The following is a 16,399-nucleotide window of genomic DNA, read 5'->3' as shown; positions in this document are numbered from 1 at the left end:
AACTCTTTTATCTTGGATAAAACCAGGTTGAGCCAATATCTATGAGAAAAGGATGAAGGATCTTAGAAATTGTGAGATTGGGAGCCTCAGAAGTTGAGAAAGGGCAGTGCTAAATCCACTGAGAAGGTTAAGTACAGGGTGTTATTATTTTTTTAGGAAGTCATGGAGAATGCATTACAAAGTGAGAATAATTAATGTTAGCAAGCTTGCTGGGGGAAGGACCATTTTTACTGCTTAAGAGATGTGAGAAATAGACTGGAGAGATGGTTCAGTGGTGAAAAGCACTGGCTATTTTCCAGAGGATCCAGGTTCAGTTCCCACTGCCTACTTGGCAGCTCACAACAGTCTATAACTCCATCTCCAGGAGATCTGACACCCTCACATGTAAGCAGTACACCAATGTAATAAAAGTATTAAAAAACTTAAAAATTTAGAAAAAAATGATAAACTCAAGATATGTTTAGGAAGTAACATTGGAAAGATATTAGTGATGAATTAAATAAACTGAATTTTAAGAATGGTATAAACTATTGGGGAAAAGTTATTATAGTCACAACACATCCGAGAAGCTGTTGCTACTAATAAGAACAAAAAGTATCTAACCTGCATCTAAACACCCATTTTGTTAGTCTGAGAGACAGATTCAATATTGCTTCTAAAACTAGGGAAACTAGAGCTCATAAGCTTATAAGTTCAGACAAATAGAATAGAGGGTGGGTGTCTTGAAGGTGCTTTAGATGTTAGTCAAAGTAGTAAATTATGGCTTTGAGATTCTGAAACCATTTTTGTTGAAACTTAATAAATTTAAATTCTAGGTTCATATGATCTCAACTTTATACATGCTCAGAAGTCTTTAGCTCAGGTCTTATTTCATTTAGTTGCACTGGTTTCACTTTAGTGGAAACCAAGCCAGGATCCATGGAACAGTTCTGCCTTCACAAGGCTCTGAATTACAACCTGGAGCATCTGTATGACTGCTGTTCGGAATTTTAAATTTTGCTATTATCATTTTGGAAGGAGCTTTTATTTTGAGCAAACCTAAAGCAATCATATTGCTTTCCTGCGTCTTCCATGTTGTGCCACCACATGTCATTCATGTGAGAGACTCACATATGCCCTAAAGCATATTTGGACAATAGACCAGGGTACATCTTTTAATCAACAGTCTCTTCACATTGGCCAGAAAAGTACACGAACTCCTGATTGCACCTCATCACACAGAGAGTCGTTGCCACAAAGCTGTAGTTCTGTGTGTCCCCTCCCTACAGTTTTACACTTTGGTCTCATGGCTGTCTCCACTCTGTCGCCTCACCTTTCCCTTTGTAAAGGCCTTTGTCCGATTTGAAGAAAGGAGATGGTAGGATAAGGTCTGAGGGAAAATCTTGTTCCTTTATTGGCATCTAATTCCTTTCCTCCTTTTCAATGGAACTGGAAGTCAAATGCTAGTTTTCATGAACGTATTTTTGTGCACCATGTGTGCTTGGTGTACCAGAAGCCAAAAGAAGGTATCAGAACTCTGGAACTAGAGTTACAATTGGTTATGAGTTACCATGTGGGTACTTGGAATTGAACCCTGACACCCTGGAAGACTGTTCAGAGCCGTTACCATCGGTGCCATCTCTCTGGCCCCCAGTAGACTAATTTTTAATCTGTATTTTCATTAAACACAAAGACAGGAGAGGGGGGTTATCCAGGAAGGCAGACATCTATGCTCAGTAGAGAGGCGTTTCTCTACTGAATTTCTCATTTAACCCATTTCTTTTAAAAATATTTCCTTGTTTTTATATAAGTGGTTCACAGGGCCCACAGTAGCCAGAAGGGAGAGTTGTGTCTCCTAGAATTGGAGTTATAGACATTTGGGAGCTGCCATATTGGCTCTGGGTATTGAACCTGGGTCTTCTTAAAAGAACAGTCAGTGCTCTAAACCCACAAGACATTCACCAGCTCCAGCACAGAAGTTTTTAAATGATAAAATGTCAGAATTAAGAATGTGCATTTTTCAATTAATAAAGGTATGATGGTAGTTCCTGTCTTGTTCTCCTATAATATTTTGTTCATTGATAATAATGTTTATTCAATCTATAATTGTGACAATTGGTTCATTCATGAATCAACATTGCTTCCATTTGTACACTTTGCCTGTAGGGCAAGCACAAGTGTCTCCACCATTCTGCCAGCCTCTAATCCAATCAACTTCAATATTTTGTATAAATCCAGCTGTGTGTGTAAGTCTGAACATTGGTTCCTTCCTTCCTTCATTAGATTTTGCATATAAACATTATACTAACCACCACTGATTAGACATCACAGTCTACTAACTACAAGTCAGGTTTATAATGAAGAAGACAGGTATGTAGAAACATAAATGAATACATCACTAGATTTGGAGAAAATTAACAAAGTTCTGAGGTGGAAAATCTTTATGAGGAAGTTAATATGTAGATAAAAGAATGTTCCCAGGTGGTCGATGTAAAATAAGTAGGAAATAACATGGTACTTAAAGGAACAGCAAAAGGCCAGCATGTTCAGGACATAGTATGGGAAATAGGGAAGACATAATTAAATGGATTGAGTCATACTCATAGAGGATGAATTTTAATCAGTTGAAACATAGAAAATATGGATATGTTTTAAACAAGATTTAATATAACCCAATTTATGTTGATAGAAGACAAATTTACTCCCTGGAATGGCAATGGAAGGGATGTAAGATGGTGTATGGAGATCAGCTTAAAGGCTTTGTCATTAGTACGAGTGCATTCCAGGTGGAAATGGCAGGATTAACAGGTGTCTGAGACAGACAGAAAGGACTTGTTCATGAATCAAATATAGTTGTAAAAGGAAAGAAGAAATAAAATGCAAAGTTTTATTTTTTTGAAAAAGTTGTTGTGTGTATATTGGTACCTTGTCAATAGGGTTGAGAATTGAGGAAGGTTTAAAGAAAGGATGGATGAAGACTGCTAAGTCAACCATTGGGCTGTCAGGAATGCAGCAGCTAATTTAATTCCAGAGACTTGACCCTAGCTGACGCTGCTGACAGTAAACCGTGAGAGAATGTGCATGAAACGGCCTAGAGACAGATGAAATATCGCATTTAAAAGTAGTGCAGCAACAAGCTGTATGATAAAACCTTTAGACAAATGAGAACAGATAAACGTTAGCCAAAATACTAGGCAGCAAGCTTGAGAGGCCAAGAGCAAGGGGTGCAACTCTATGTGTCAGCATGGTGTCAAAGCATGATGTAAATCTATGTGTCAACATGGAAGACTTGGCTTAAGTTGCAAATGTGTGAGTCACGCAGGAACGCAGAAAGGGGCCAACACTGAGTTCTTAGAAATCCTTAAATGTTAGGTGGATAAGGAAAGCAAAATGAAAACTGCTGTGAAGAAGCCAATCAGGGTTCGAGACAGTGTGTAGGTGATGTTTTGGAAGCTGACAAAACACAGTGGTTAGAGAAGCTCAAACAAACTCTAATGCCACTGGGAAGCCACATAAGACATAGAGAGAATGACAATGCAGCTTCTGGCAATGTGGACACCACTAGCAAGCACAACAAAACTCATGCTTACAAGGATTCTATGAGTACATATTATTCTTAGGATAAAGATACATGTTTGGAACCAAAAAGTCCTGGCAAGCTTTGGTCCCTGTCTCCTTCTGCAGCTTCGTCATTTCCCATGCTTTTCTGTTCTTCATAGCACCACATGGAACTGCTTTCACCCCATGTACACAGATTGCTCCTACAACTCCACTGCTTTCTTCTGTAAATTCTCTTGATCATAGTGTCTCTTCACTGCAGTAGAACAGTGACTAAGACACCAAGCCAGAACCAGAACCACCACATGACCCAGCTATACCACTTCTGGGCCCACTTCCAGAGTAATCTGTTTCTGAGATCCTTGCATATCCATGGTCATTGCCGCCATATTCACAATAGCAAAGAATTCAAATCTGAGAAATTCCTCAAGATATGAATGAAAAGTAAACTGTTGTTCAGTTATACAACTGAATATTACATAAAACAAATGAAATGCAATTTTCTGGTAATGGATAGAACTGGAAAAATTAGACTGAGAATAGTAATTCAGGCTGGAAAACAAAATTTGCATGTTCCTTCTTATGTATGAATCCTAGCTTGAAATCATTTCTTGTATGTTTAACTTGGACCAAAAGTAGAAGCAGAGAGTTTAGAAAGAAGGCATTTAGGGGTGCAGGTGCATTGAGGGGGTAAATTGGGTTATAAGAAAGGGAAAGCAGAGAGGTGAAATACTGAGGATAAAAAAACTTGGACATGAAGGGCTATGGGAAGATGGGTTGGGCTAAAGGAGATGCCTATTAAATAGCCATATGAAAACCCACTGTCTTGCAAACCATTTAAAAAATATAATTGAGAGGGCTAGTAGAACACATGTAATAGAAAAGGAGATGGAAGGACCCTGGGGGCAAAAGCCTTAAGCAATGATGTAGTAGAGGGCTAGGAAGAGAAAGATGTAGGGGTAGAGTACTAAAACTTGAACGCATGAAAAAGCTTTGTGAAAAGCCACTAGTTACTAAGCTAGTTTAAAAATGTAATTACAAATCAAAGGGAACTTAAGTGGAGGTATCCTACACAGGAGAACAATGCTGTTCCCAGGGTATTTGAATTTTTAAGCATAACAATGGCAAAGCCCATTATGGGATACTGATTACTGGTCAGAGAGGCCTCAGAGAGCTCCAAAACAACACTGGCTATTGCATTTGCTCTTGCTTACCAATTATAAACATGTGGTATGACTGTGTTGCTAAAGATACCACATACTTTGACTACAAGACAGAGAAATCAATTTGAAACTGACTTTGAAACGTGTTTCCTGCTGGCTTGCCCTCACAGTGACCAAGTACTATACAGGTTGTAGGGAAGTGGTCTTATCCAGTGCTGGCTCCTGCCTAATACCATACTGACCTGCCATGCAAAATGTCACCTTGACGCAATAGTGACATAACAGTTTTGGTATAGTCAGGCACTTTCTGATTAGATTTGAGACCACAGGAAAGATACCTGATACTATACCTGATGCTATAAACCTAATTAAAAGCCCATGGTTGGAAAAGCTTAGTTTTAGTGGAACCTACTATTGGTACTTTTCTAAATGGTTATGTTGTCAAACTGCCTTCGGAATGCTTGTGCTTGTACCCATAAAACTGGACTGCTCTCGATCTTGGTCAGAGACACTTGTTTTTTTGCAGTGGACAATGGTCAATACAGAGATTCATACTGTTCAAAGTATGAAGAATGAGAGACTGAGTGCTGAGCCAGGCTCCCACAATCCCAATGAACAAGGACAGGGAACACTATGGAAGAGGAGGAGAAAAAGACAGAAAGACAGCAAGAGCACAAAGATGTGGAGAAATAATATGAAATGCTGACTTCTGGATATGAAAGGCTACTTCACTTATGAACTCAGTACTTGAGGTTATCTGGAAAGACTTGTATGAGATCAGCCCAAATTCCAGTATGGAGAGGAGGATGAGGTCATAAGGCCCCACCCCTAAGTAGGGAGTTGTTGTTAGTTGATTGCTGTGGAGAGAGAGAGAGAATTATTTTTTAAGGGTATAGTTTAAACATGCTTTAGTGGATAGTCCCAAATCAGCACTAATTGGGACTTGTTGGCTTATTAAAAAGAAAATAGGACTTGAAACTTGAAGGGGGAATCTGAAGGGAGTTAGAAGGGAGAAGTTGAAAGGATGTATATGATCAAGATACATTGTGTACATATATGAAATTCTCAAATAATACATATAAAAGAAAATGAAGTTAACAATTACAAATGAGAAAAAACATAAAGGACCATGGTAAAGGGAAGCTTTATCCTTATTGACCAGATTTCATTGTGTTGGAAAGTGCTATCCACAATACTGCAGTAGAAAAATAGACATCAGTCTTACTCAGCTGTGCACCATGTAAGCCACAGTAGTCACCTGCTTACCAAGAGACGCCACTGGTGCAATAGTGGCACCACTGTCATTGTTGTAACCAACCACTTTCTAATTGTATCTAAGATTACTTCACAAGATGAATCAAATACCTGGAGCCATTATTGGGTTCAAGAACCTGAAGTGAGCTGGGCCATATGCCCTATAGGAGAATCTACTATTACCATTATAATAAACAGACATAGTTACATCTTAATGTCTTATCATTATAGTTTAGTACATCTTTCAAACCTCATCAGAGAATTGTTTTCCTGAAGATGGCAATTAACACATAGGCCCATAGTAAACAAAATGCAGAGAATAAGAGATTGTAAAATGATCAGCCCTAAATAAAGCATCATTATCATAACTTATTATTCATAAGTATCAGGAACTATTATAGAAAAATAGGTAGAAAAATTATAAGAGACAGAAATGGAAGATTACTACAACAAAATAGTGTGTTCATTACACATTGGGGAAGTTGCATATGTGAACTAAGAGCGGTTTTGACAACATACACAAGACCTGTGAAAGTCCAAGCCAGGAAAAAATGCCAGCTTAGGAAGTGAGGAGAGCAAAATGTTCCATTCCCTAACTGAAGAGATATTGGTGATTGATAGCTACTGAGAAAGGTAAGTCACTTTAAAATCAGGGGCCCTAGTAGGTGTCTCTTCCTACTGGAAGTCACCAGAAATTCAAAATGTTATAGCTGAGGACTATGCCAAAAGCAACTTGAGAAGATAGCTTCAGTAGGGTTTTAATCTCAGCCATGGAAGTAAATAGACATCACCAGAATAATGACAGGTACTGGGGTATAAAACACTGCAACAGGTAGAATCTGTAACAGGTTCTACCCTACTGACTAAACCTACTTATGCAATAAATGGCTGAATGGAAGGCTTCCTGGCCCACCCACGTTTAAGTATGGCACAGAATCAAACTCTGCAAAGGTGGCATACATACTTATAAGAACTAGGTGTGGTGTCTACAAGTCACATCACCAATGCCGTGCAGGCTTTCCTGGGACCAGTATTCTTTGCCACTCAGAAACCCCTAGTAATCAAATTAACAGCTAAACCAGATAAAGTACTGGAAGGACTAAAATTCATCCCTCTAAATGTCTTTTTGTATACAGATGGTAGTAGTAGACACGTGAAACAAAAATGGTTAACTGTGGCAATACAAAAAAAGTATTCCATTGGGGGCTTTCTTACAGTTCCAGAGGATTTTTCTATTACCATCATGGTAGGAACATGGAGGCAGACAGGCATGACACACTGGAGAAGTGGCTGAGGGCTACATCCTGATCCATAGACCCAGAGAGAGACTCTGGGCTTCTCATGGGTTTTTGAAACTTCAAAGCCCATCCCAGTGACACACTTCCTCTAACAGGGCCATGCATCTTCATCCTTTTCAAATAGTGCCACTCCCTAAGGACTAAGCATTCAAATATGTAAACCTATGGGAGCCATTCTCATTCAAACAACCACAAGTGGACAAGTATAATCACCCACAACAAGCCTCGGGCATCATTGCCAGAAAGGGGGCCAAAAGAATGTAAGAGCCAGATGAATGGACGGAGTGTTGTGCAACACTTTCCTCTGAGACTGAAGTTTCATCCAGCAGGGAAGTTCACTAAACAGTAAGGTAAACACCTCAAAATAGCTTTAGGAAGTTCTTAAAACTGAAAAAATTCACAAAGAACCACCCTCCAAGAGCAAACAGTCCAATCTGCAAAAGAAGACTGAGACCAGATGCACTACCTGGAAGAGGTTTAGACCAACATCTCTTGGGAAGGATATGCTGTAAGCTGTTGAGCTGTCTGCCTACTGCAGTGTGCTCTGGGCCTGGGCTCACAGCTTTTGTGAACTGTCCACCATGTTGATCTGGGCTTTGGTGCTACAGCTGTCAATGAGTCATTTCTGCTTCTGCAAGTAACCCTTCATCCCTACTCTTGCAAGTATCCGCAATAAAACTCATTGGTTCACCAAGCTGAATGTTGGTAGTACCTATGCTTGTACTTTGGTCTGTCCTGGGCTCCCTGTCTATGGTGAATATACACGTATATGGCATCTCCCCAGAAAAAGTTTTGTCACATGACAAGCATATTTAATGATTTATCTTAGGAAGTATGGATTATATCATTATTTATATCACACAGTGTGTCTCAAGATCTTAAATTTATATTTTGCAAGATAGTGTTATTTTTCTTAGTAGATTAACAATTAAATTTCAAATTATAACTCTACATCTGAAATTTTGAGAAAAGTACAGTAAATTTTACACGAGGTAAATTTTTTTAAAACTTTATTAATTTGCATTTATGTCATGCTTTAAAGTAAAACTGATTCAAAAATGTCACTTATTTTCATTAAGTCAATAATTGAATTCCTCACACATTTATAATAAAAATCCCAAAGCTACAAATGGAAAAAATATTACACTGACCAGATTCACTAGGCACTTTTATGCCAGAGTAAGCTATAAAAGACAAGATACCTCCTCAGGAACAGAAGAGCCAAGCTGCAAAGAAGATCCTCAGACCAGATTAACTGCCTGAAAGAAGCAGCAGGAACGGGCCTAAAAGATTTAGACAAATTGAGGTGTACTCATATGCTTCTCTCTACCTGCCAGTTTTCAAATAATCACTCAGAGGCTTAACATTAATTACAAATGCTTGACCAATAGCTCAGGCTTATTATTCGCTAACTTTTAAACTTAAATTAACCTATATTTCTTATTTCTGCTCTGTCACGTGGCTTGTGGCCTGCTACCTCATTTTCTACACATTCTGCTTGCTCGATGAATGGTTGGCATCTCTCTTTATTCTGCCCCTCTTAATCCCAGCATCTTCACTTTGATTGCCCAGCCTAAATTATGTGATAAAGGAAACAAACTCCATATGGAGTTTTTTCAATGTGACACCCATCATTCATTTTAGAATGTGATTGGTGCTACCAGGAGCAATGTGCCTCATATGAAGAAAAGTCTGTCATTAAAACATTTTAAATGTCATATTTTATAGGTATTTGAAGTGTTTGAAGTTTAACTATCTATCTGAAATATATCTGTGTATGACTTTGAAAACATACTGAACATATCTATAGGTTTTACTATTATAGGTGACTATTAATCTGTGTTTTTAATTATGCATTACATTTTAAGTCAGCTGCATAAACACAATACCTTAAACAAGAGTAGAAATATACATATAGTATAACAAAATTCACTTTAAATCTGTATCAATAAACCAAAATCCACACCAATATAAAATATTGAAGATTAATAGTTCTTTTATAAAGTAGATCAATAATCTACCATTTTATCCTATCATTTCTATATTTCTTTTCAAAAAAATTTTCAGAACAGCATTGCTGAAACTCCTTTGTTTAGCTTTATTTCCTGATGATCATCAATAACAACTTGTAACCAATTCCCCTTGAATGATAATAAATATCTGTAACTCATTTTTTGGGAATGTGGGCACAGTTTTCTAGGCTGCTTCCTGCTACTTGAAGGCACTGACAATCTTTGGGGACCCCTAAAAAAATTCAGGATTATAATCAAGTCCTGGCTAGAGTATTCTGTGAGACTGGATCATCTCAGTTGGTAGTTTTGAAGCTTTTCTGGATGCAAAATTCTGAGGAGACTGTAACAGAGGTCTTTTGAGATGCTGGATCACTAGGGCCATCTGTTTTCACTGGTATCTGATCCTGATTCTGAAAATACATAAACTTTTAGAGGTAACATTAATAATTAATAATATATAATTAATTATATATATTAAATGAATACAAGTACAGACTGTGCATTGTACATAACTCAGTCAAAGATGATTTTTTTGTCTTATGTTTGAGCAGGGAAAATATGCATCATGTGTCTTGTAGTTCTTTTAGGTTTATTTTTTATGTCTATAATCAGAATTTTAGGGGGTCTTCCTTGATCAAACCTGATTTTCTTTAACCCTGAATGAATCCACAGTCTCTCATTTCCTGTGGAAATAAGTACATAGCCTCTCCCCCAAAGTAGCATATCTTTTGATTTAAAATTTGAAGTCATCATTAAAATATATAGATTGGTTGAATCTATCAGTTTTTATAATCTAGTATCTCTTAACAGTCAAAACATTTAAAGACAACATAAGAACATGCAGGATTTTTGATACCCATACAAATTATAGCAGAGCTTATGTGTATTATATATAATTTGAGGTAAATACAAAAATAGCGTAGTTCCTTGAGGCTTTCCACAATTGATTGATCTCTGCATTTGAGCAGTTGATTCTCTGTCATTTGACATGGGGATGAGAGCTACACTGATCGGTTAAGTGTAAAGATAAGTGTTAGAATGCTGGACTTAAGGATTATTCTGCTCTGGTAAAGTGAGAGTAGTTGGTTCTCCGCGAAGGTCTATGACCTCACTAGCCCCAGGTATCTGGCTAGGTTCCCAGTATGAGGCATAATTTCCCTCCTGCTGAATGCACCTAAAGTCCAGCTAGACTGCTGATCACCACCCAGATATGAGAGCCACTATCGTACCACTAGGCATGTCTTGCCATGTTGGTCATTACTGTGGTTCCTAGGTGCCACAGCTAGCTGGGTAGGACTATTTATAGCTTTCCTCCCCAGGCAGATGGTACAGTGAAAGCTAGCCCACAGGAAGGAGACTTTCAGATTAGATCTGAGCCCTGTGTCCAAAGTGTGTGGTACCTTCAGCAATGGGAACTTACCTTCAATCTCTGTGAGGCAACCGAGGGCACAGCAGTAGTCTCTATCATTTTGACAGTTATATGGATTATCCTGACCAACTCAAAGAGAGGTTTCTCCTGTCTTGTATTGGAAGTTTGGTCAGATAGTCTATGGATCTTGTAGAGAGTATTGTCAGTCCAAGTAGCAGAGCTTACATGTATTATATATAATTTGGGGTACATACAAAAATAGCGTGGTTCCTTGAGGTCTGAAAATTTTATTACCTAGAGTATAAGCTATAAGGTTATTTCCATGCACAAAGGGGAATGCAAGTCCGATCCTGCGGCTCCTTGAAATCAAAGAAAGAGGAAAACAAGTTTGAATTATGAACAATGTGTCTGCAGGGTGCTGGGGACATGGGTCCCTGGGTAAAGTTCTCGTTATGCAAGCATGAGTACCTGATTTTGGATCCCTAGAGCCCACATAAAAGTGACTGTGCATGTGTGTAACCTCAGTGCTGGGGCTCAAAGACAGGGGCTCGCTGGCTACTTAGTCTAGCCTAAATGCGGGGTGCAGGCTCAGGGAGAGACGCTGACTCAAAAACTTACATGGAAAATGATAGAAGATACCAACAGTAACCTCCTGCATCCACATGCTTAGATAAGGGTGAGCACATGTACACATGTGCACACACACACACATACACACATTTACAAAAATCCAAATCCCTACAACTTTTTCTTATTGGGGATTATAGTCACTTTGGGGGCTCTGACTGCCTACCCGTTTCCCACACATTACTTATGCATTTCAAACAATGAGTTGTGAATGTGCTTTTTTACTTTTAAATTTAGGTAGATAACATAATAGTACCAGATTCATTTAATTGTTCTATTGACTTCACAGTGACTTTTTTTTTAATATCAGTAAACATATTCTTATTGGTACACCTACTACGCATGCCATCACAACATGGAAAGCATTGTAAATGCTCATCCTTACACCTGTAGCTAAGTGTAGCATTCAGTCCTCATCAAAGATGCTTGCTTCTCTTTGCAGTAGACGGAGACCATTACAGGAAGCCACAAGCAGTCAAAAGCAGAGAACAACTGACCTTGAGGTGTCCAGTCCCAATCGATGCATCTGTCACACCAGCCCTATACTCAATGCTCAGGAAACATTACAAAAGAGGGAGCAGAAGGAGTGGAAGAGCCAAAAAAACCAGGAAGCCCGCTGCAAGGTAATGTCTTTTAACATGGCAGGAAAGGCACATTCGTGAAACCTCAACAGCAGCTTGTTAAATTAACAAGACCTGAAAAAATGAGCAAACAGTTGACATGCTAAGGTTGGTGGGGGAAATCTCAGAGGCTTCCACTCCAGACGAAGCACTAAAAGTAGTTAAGGACTGCTGAGAGTGAGAATTAGTCTTCTGCAGGGTGAGTTCCTTAAGTAGTTAAATGATACAGTCGATCCTAAACACACATGGACATAGACGCAGACACAAACACCTATACACGCTCCTACACAAACCTTCACACACATACACGCACACAACACCAAACTCAGTAGGTTATGTGTGTGTGTGTGTGTGTGTGTGTGTGTGTGTGTGTATAGTATAACAATAATAGTTAAAGCAAAGAAGGCCATGAATTTGAGAATCAACAGTAGGTTGGACACGGGAGGGGTTCTGGGAAGAGAGGGAGTGGGGGAAAGGATGTAAAAATGGTGTTCCTGTGGAACTGAGCAGGAGTGTGTGTGTGGGAGGGTGGTAAGGTACTGTGATAAAAAGAAACGTGTTAACCTTGTGAAAGACAATCCTTGTTTTTGTTTCTCTCTCTTCACTGATGGATAGAAAAGAGTGGTACCAAATGTAGAAGCATTCCTTCCAGGAAGCAGAACTCACTTGGGCAGAAAGGGGTTTCTTTTTCTTTTAATTTTCTTTCTTTCTTTCTTTCTTTCTTTCTTTCTTTCTTTCTTTCTTTCTTTCTTTCTTTCTTTCTTTCTTCTTTCTTAAGGATTTCTGCCTCCTCCCCGCAACCGCTTCCCATTTCCCTCCCCCTCCCCCAATCAAGTCCCCCCCCCATCTGCTCTAAGAGCAATCAGGGTTCCCTGACCTGTGGGAAGCCCAAGGACTGCCCACCTCCATCCAGGTCTAAAGGTGAGCATCCAAACTGCCTAGGCTCCCAGAAAACACTATCCTGAGTGAGGTAAGCCAGACCCAAAAAGAGGAACATGGGATGTACTCACTCATATTTGGTTTCTAGCCATAAATAAAGGACATTGAGCTTATAATTCATGTTCCTAGAGAAGCTAAATAAGAAGGTGAATCCAAAGACAAACACATAGGCATCCTCATGAATATTAACCTTCATCAGGCGATAAAAGGAGACAGAGACAGAGACCCACATGGGAGCACCGGACAGAAAGGGGTTTCTGATGCCACTGTTCACAATGACACCTGCATAAAACCAAATGAAACCAAAACAAACAAAAACAATCTGGGAAGCTCCTTAAGTCCAGTGGGGGTAGTGTTGCATAGGGAAGCCATGCAGCTGAGCAAACTGGTATATTATTTGGGTCTGAGCTCCTTATCATAGATAGCAGGAGTTGGCAGACATAGCAGAAAGTCAGTTTGGTTCACTTGGTCATCTGAAATGAGCATCGAAGCCTCGTACCAGCTTAGTCACTGTATTACCTTGCCAGCCCTGATGTTGATCTACCCGTGGGGAATCTGTGTTGTCATCTTTTGGGTAAGAAAATTATTGATGATTTGGGGATGGATGTATCAATTTTGAGTCAATTGTCTCTAAAGAATATTATAAAGGAGCAACATTTAAGTAGTTTGAGACTGTTTTCCCTTACAGGAAAATTGAGAAGATCTACCAACAGCGTAATACGTGAATTAAGGAAGTAAGCCATTGCACTGACTTTGAACGCTTTTTTTTTTTAACTTCCTGCAAAGAGGACCCTTTACAGTATTTTTGGAGAAGTTAGTAAAACCGAATCTGACATCACCATTTAGCAGTGCAAGCAGCTAGCAAGTGGTTTGTTCTTAGGGTAACAGAGAAGGAAACCTGCTCCCCATCTGATAAGACACAGTGCAAAGTGTGCGTTCATTTCTTACTTTGAGTTAGCTTTTACAGAGCCCAACTTCTAGAGAGATAACCATTATTTTGCCTTTCAGGGGGGACGCGTGCTATTTCTTAGGGACACAGCTGATCTCCAGATATGACCATCTATTTGTGGCTCAAACTTCTGGCCTTTGGCTTTGCCTTTCTGGACACAGAAGTGTTTGTCACAGGTAAGCATTTCGATATTCATTTTTACTTCGTTGTGTTTTGTTCCTTTTGCGGGGAAGGCTGGCTTGAAATGAATATTTTTAAATGTTGTGTGATGGAGACTGGAAGTAAGAAGGCCCACTACACCGTGGTCAAGGCTCTGGCTCAGAGGAACATTGCACGGAACACATACAGCGTATGCTGTTTCTCTTCAGAAGACATAACTGTTTGGGGGGAAGAAGGCACAATTTGATAGGAAAGTCTTGGTCTCTCTCTATTTTCCAACTGTTCGAGGATGTCGCTAAAGCAACAGACCTGAACTTGCGTCTATGACAGTCAAAGGAATTGTTAAATAAGTCAGTTTTTATGCTTTTGGGCAGAGTAGGAACAGTTTACAATCGTGAGACGACTTTGGTTGTACGGAAGCCAGTCTCTTCAGATGGGAGGTGACTTCCTCAAATATTGATGGTTATTAAAATAGGGTCTCGAATACTTGGCTACAGAAAGGCTCACAGATGAGTGAGGTGCTTTCAAAAATTTTAACATTTCATCTAGTTTACCTCAGAAGACATTTTGAGTGAATTATTTTAGTTCCTCAACAGTGGTTGTTATGAATTTTGCTGTGGAAATTCTGGCAAAGCCACTGCCCTTCCTGGGTGATGGGTAGATAGCTAGATAGCAAAGCTCTGAAAAAGGAAATATTAAAATTCCGAAGAATCACACAAAGTCTGTGTTCTGGCTTTCTTGCTTAAGTTAGAGATCTTCCTACACATCTGATCTGGTCAATAGATATGTCTTGAGTTGTTTCAGTTTGGGATGTGAGTTTTGTTAATTATTAAGTGACTAATAACATTTCTCTTTATAATATTTAACCTAAAGCCATCCTTTTTTTAATCAAAGGGCATTGACAATGAGTCTTCATAGAAATTTCAAGATACTTTTAAATAGGAAAAATATTAAATCTAATCACTATTCAAATTTATTACTTTTTTATGTTTACTGCTCTTTCATTTTCCTCTGAGAGTCAGGGCGCTAACTAGCTGCTGAATGTGTCAAGTGGTTAAATTATTTTTTTGGTCATCTATGACCTGGAAAGAAAATGCAGCCAGAGAGAACTTTTTGTTGTTATTATCACAATAAATTTGTTATGCCTTTAATTGTACAGAGAAATTTTAAAAATCCACTTTCACAAGTTATGAATTTGCTTGGTTTAGGTTTTCAACATAAAGATTAGTTTTTAAAACTACATAGAACTACAGAATCTTGTCATAATATGCGAACAACTTCTCATGTTATCATCCCTCTATAATTTTTGTACTCTAAAGAAAATTATGGAGAAGAACTTAAGGTTATACATAGGCATTTCATCATAAATCAACATACTTCCACTGTAAATCTCCTCTCAGGGTAAGTTACCAATTCCTTTAAAATGGGTATGAAAGATACCTTCAGGCCTCGGAGCAAATCACCTTCAAAGTTTTAAATCAGGATATTTAGTATTTTTAGCAGAAAAAATATATTTGAATTTGTCATCAAAGAGTGCATGAAGGGACCTAGAAACCCTTAAATCAACTTGGCTAAGTATTTTATTCTATAAGTAACTAGATGGAAATAGATTATTAATCAATACACAGACGATGGTAGGTGCTAGATAGTTTATAGAAAGATTTCAAAAGATCAAGTTTACCACAATTTCTCCCAAAACACCGAGGTAAACACTTCTCTAAAAAACATTGGTAGTCTCTCTAAATATGTGTGCTTATTTTGGAAAATACATAGATACAATAACCATATGTATTAGAAAACGGTGTTTTTAGCATTTCTAGACACATTTTAGACTCAGTTTACACACTTGTGAATTTATTATTTGAATTTATGAAGGCTTTGAAGTGTACACTTTTTTATTAACAAACAAATGATTTAGATATCCACTTATTTTATCTCTGCATGTTAAAATAATTCAGTATCTATAGGAAATGAAATTTTAGGCAGCAGCTTTTTATTAAGTGCTTTAGAAACATAAAGAAGTACAGTAAAATAGAAATTAGACATCAGTGAAAAATTCACTCCACTCCAGCATGTTATTTAACCCCTAAAATCTGCATGCGACCAATGTCAAATAAATTCTTACAGACCAACAGTGATGCTGAGTTCATATTTACAAGATGTCTCTGATCCCTCTGCTCTCTGGCCCTTTGCCACAACAGTTGGGCACAGGATGCTTGTTCAAAACTTCTAACTAATGCTAGGGCATAAGGATGGCGTAGAGACTGCAGGTAGGGTGCAGGGTTTTTGCCTCTAATGAAGTCCTAATGCGAGGCCTATCTGCCACCCATCAGCTAACGGCTCACAGCGTCTTCGGTTGTGCCCTCAAGAGTGTGCAGGGAGTTCTGTTATGAGTCAGAACAGTGAAAACTCACTTCCTGAGCACAATTCTTAATTTTCCATCAACATTAAAGTATCTAATGTAAAAAATAT

The 16,399-nt window shown here is 38.5% G+C and overlaps 1 protein-coding gene across 6 annotated transcripts in view; it reads left to right on the top strand.

Moving 5' to 3' along the window:
- The first annotated feature begins 13,650 nt into the window (after positions 1–13,650).
- Ptprc (protein tyrosine phosphatase receptor type C) overlaps positions 13,651–16,399 on the top strand; it is a 106,921-nt gene continuing 104,172 nt past the window's right edge. For 4 of the 6 annotated variants that reach the window (XM_075988125.1, XM_075988123.1, XM_075988126.1 and 1 more), the window contains exons 1-2: positions 13,657–13,750; positions 13,828–13,944. In XM_075988125.1, coding sequence (XP_075844240.1) covers positions 13,872–13,944 — 73 coding nt within the window. In that variant the 5' untranslated portion in view covers positions 13,657–13,750; positions 13,828–13,871. Of the gene's footprint in view, positions 13,751–13,827; positions 13,945–16,399 lie in introns of all 6 variants that reach the window. The other 2 variants (XM_075988128.1, XM_075988127.1) reach the window with 1 other exon arrangement.

Source organism: Microtus pennsylvanicus, chromosome 10 (assembly GCF_037038515.1).
Source record: "Microtus pennsylvanicus isolate mMicPen1 chromosome 10, mMicPen1.hap1, whole genome shotgun sequence".
NCBI classification, from domain to species: domain Eukaryota; kingdom Metazoa; phylum Chordata; class Mammalia; order Rodentia; family Cricetidae; genus Microtus; species Microtus pennsylvanicus.
The sequence above is the reverse complement of the archived record's forward strand: the minus strand, read 5'-3'. Positions and strand labels throughout refer to the sequence as shown.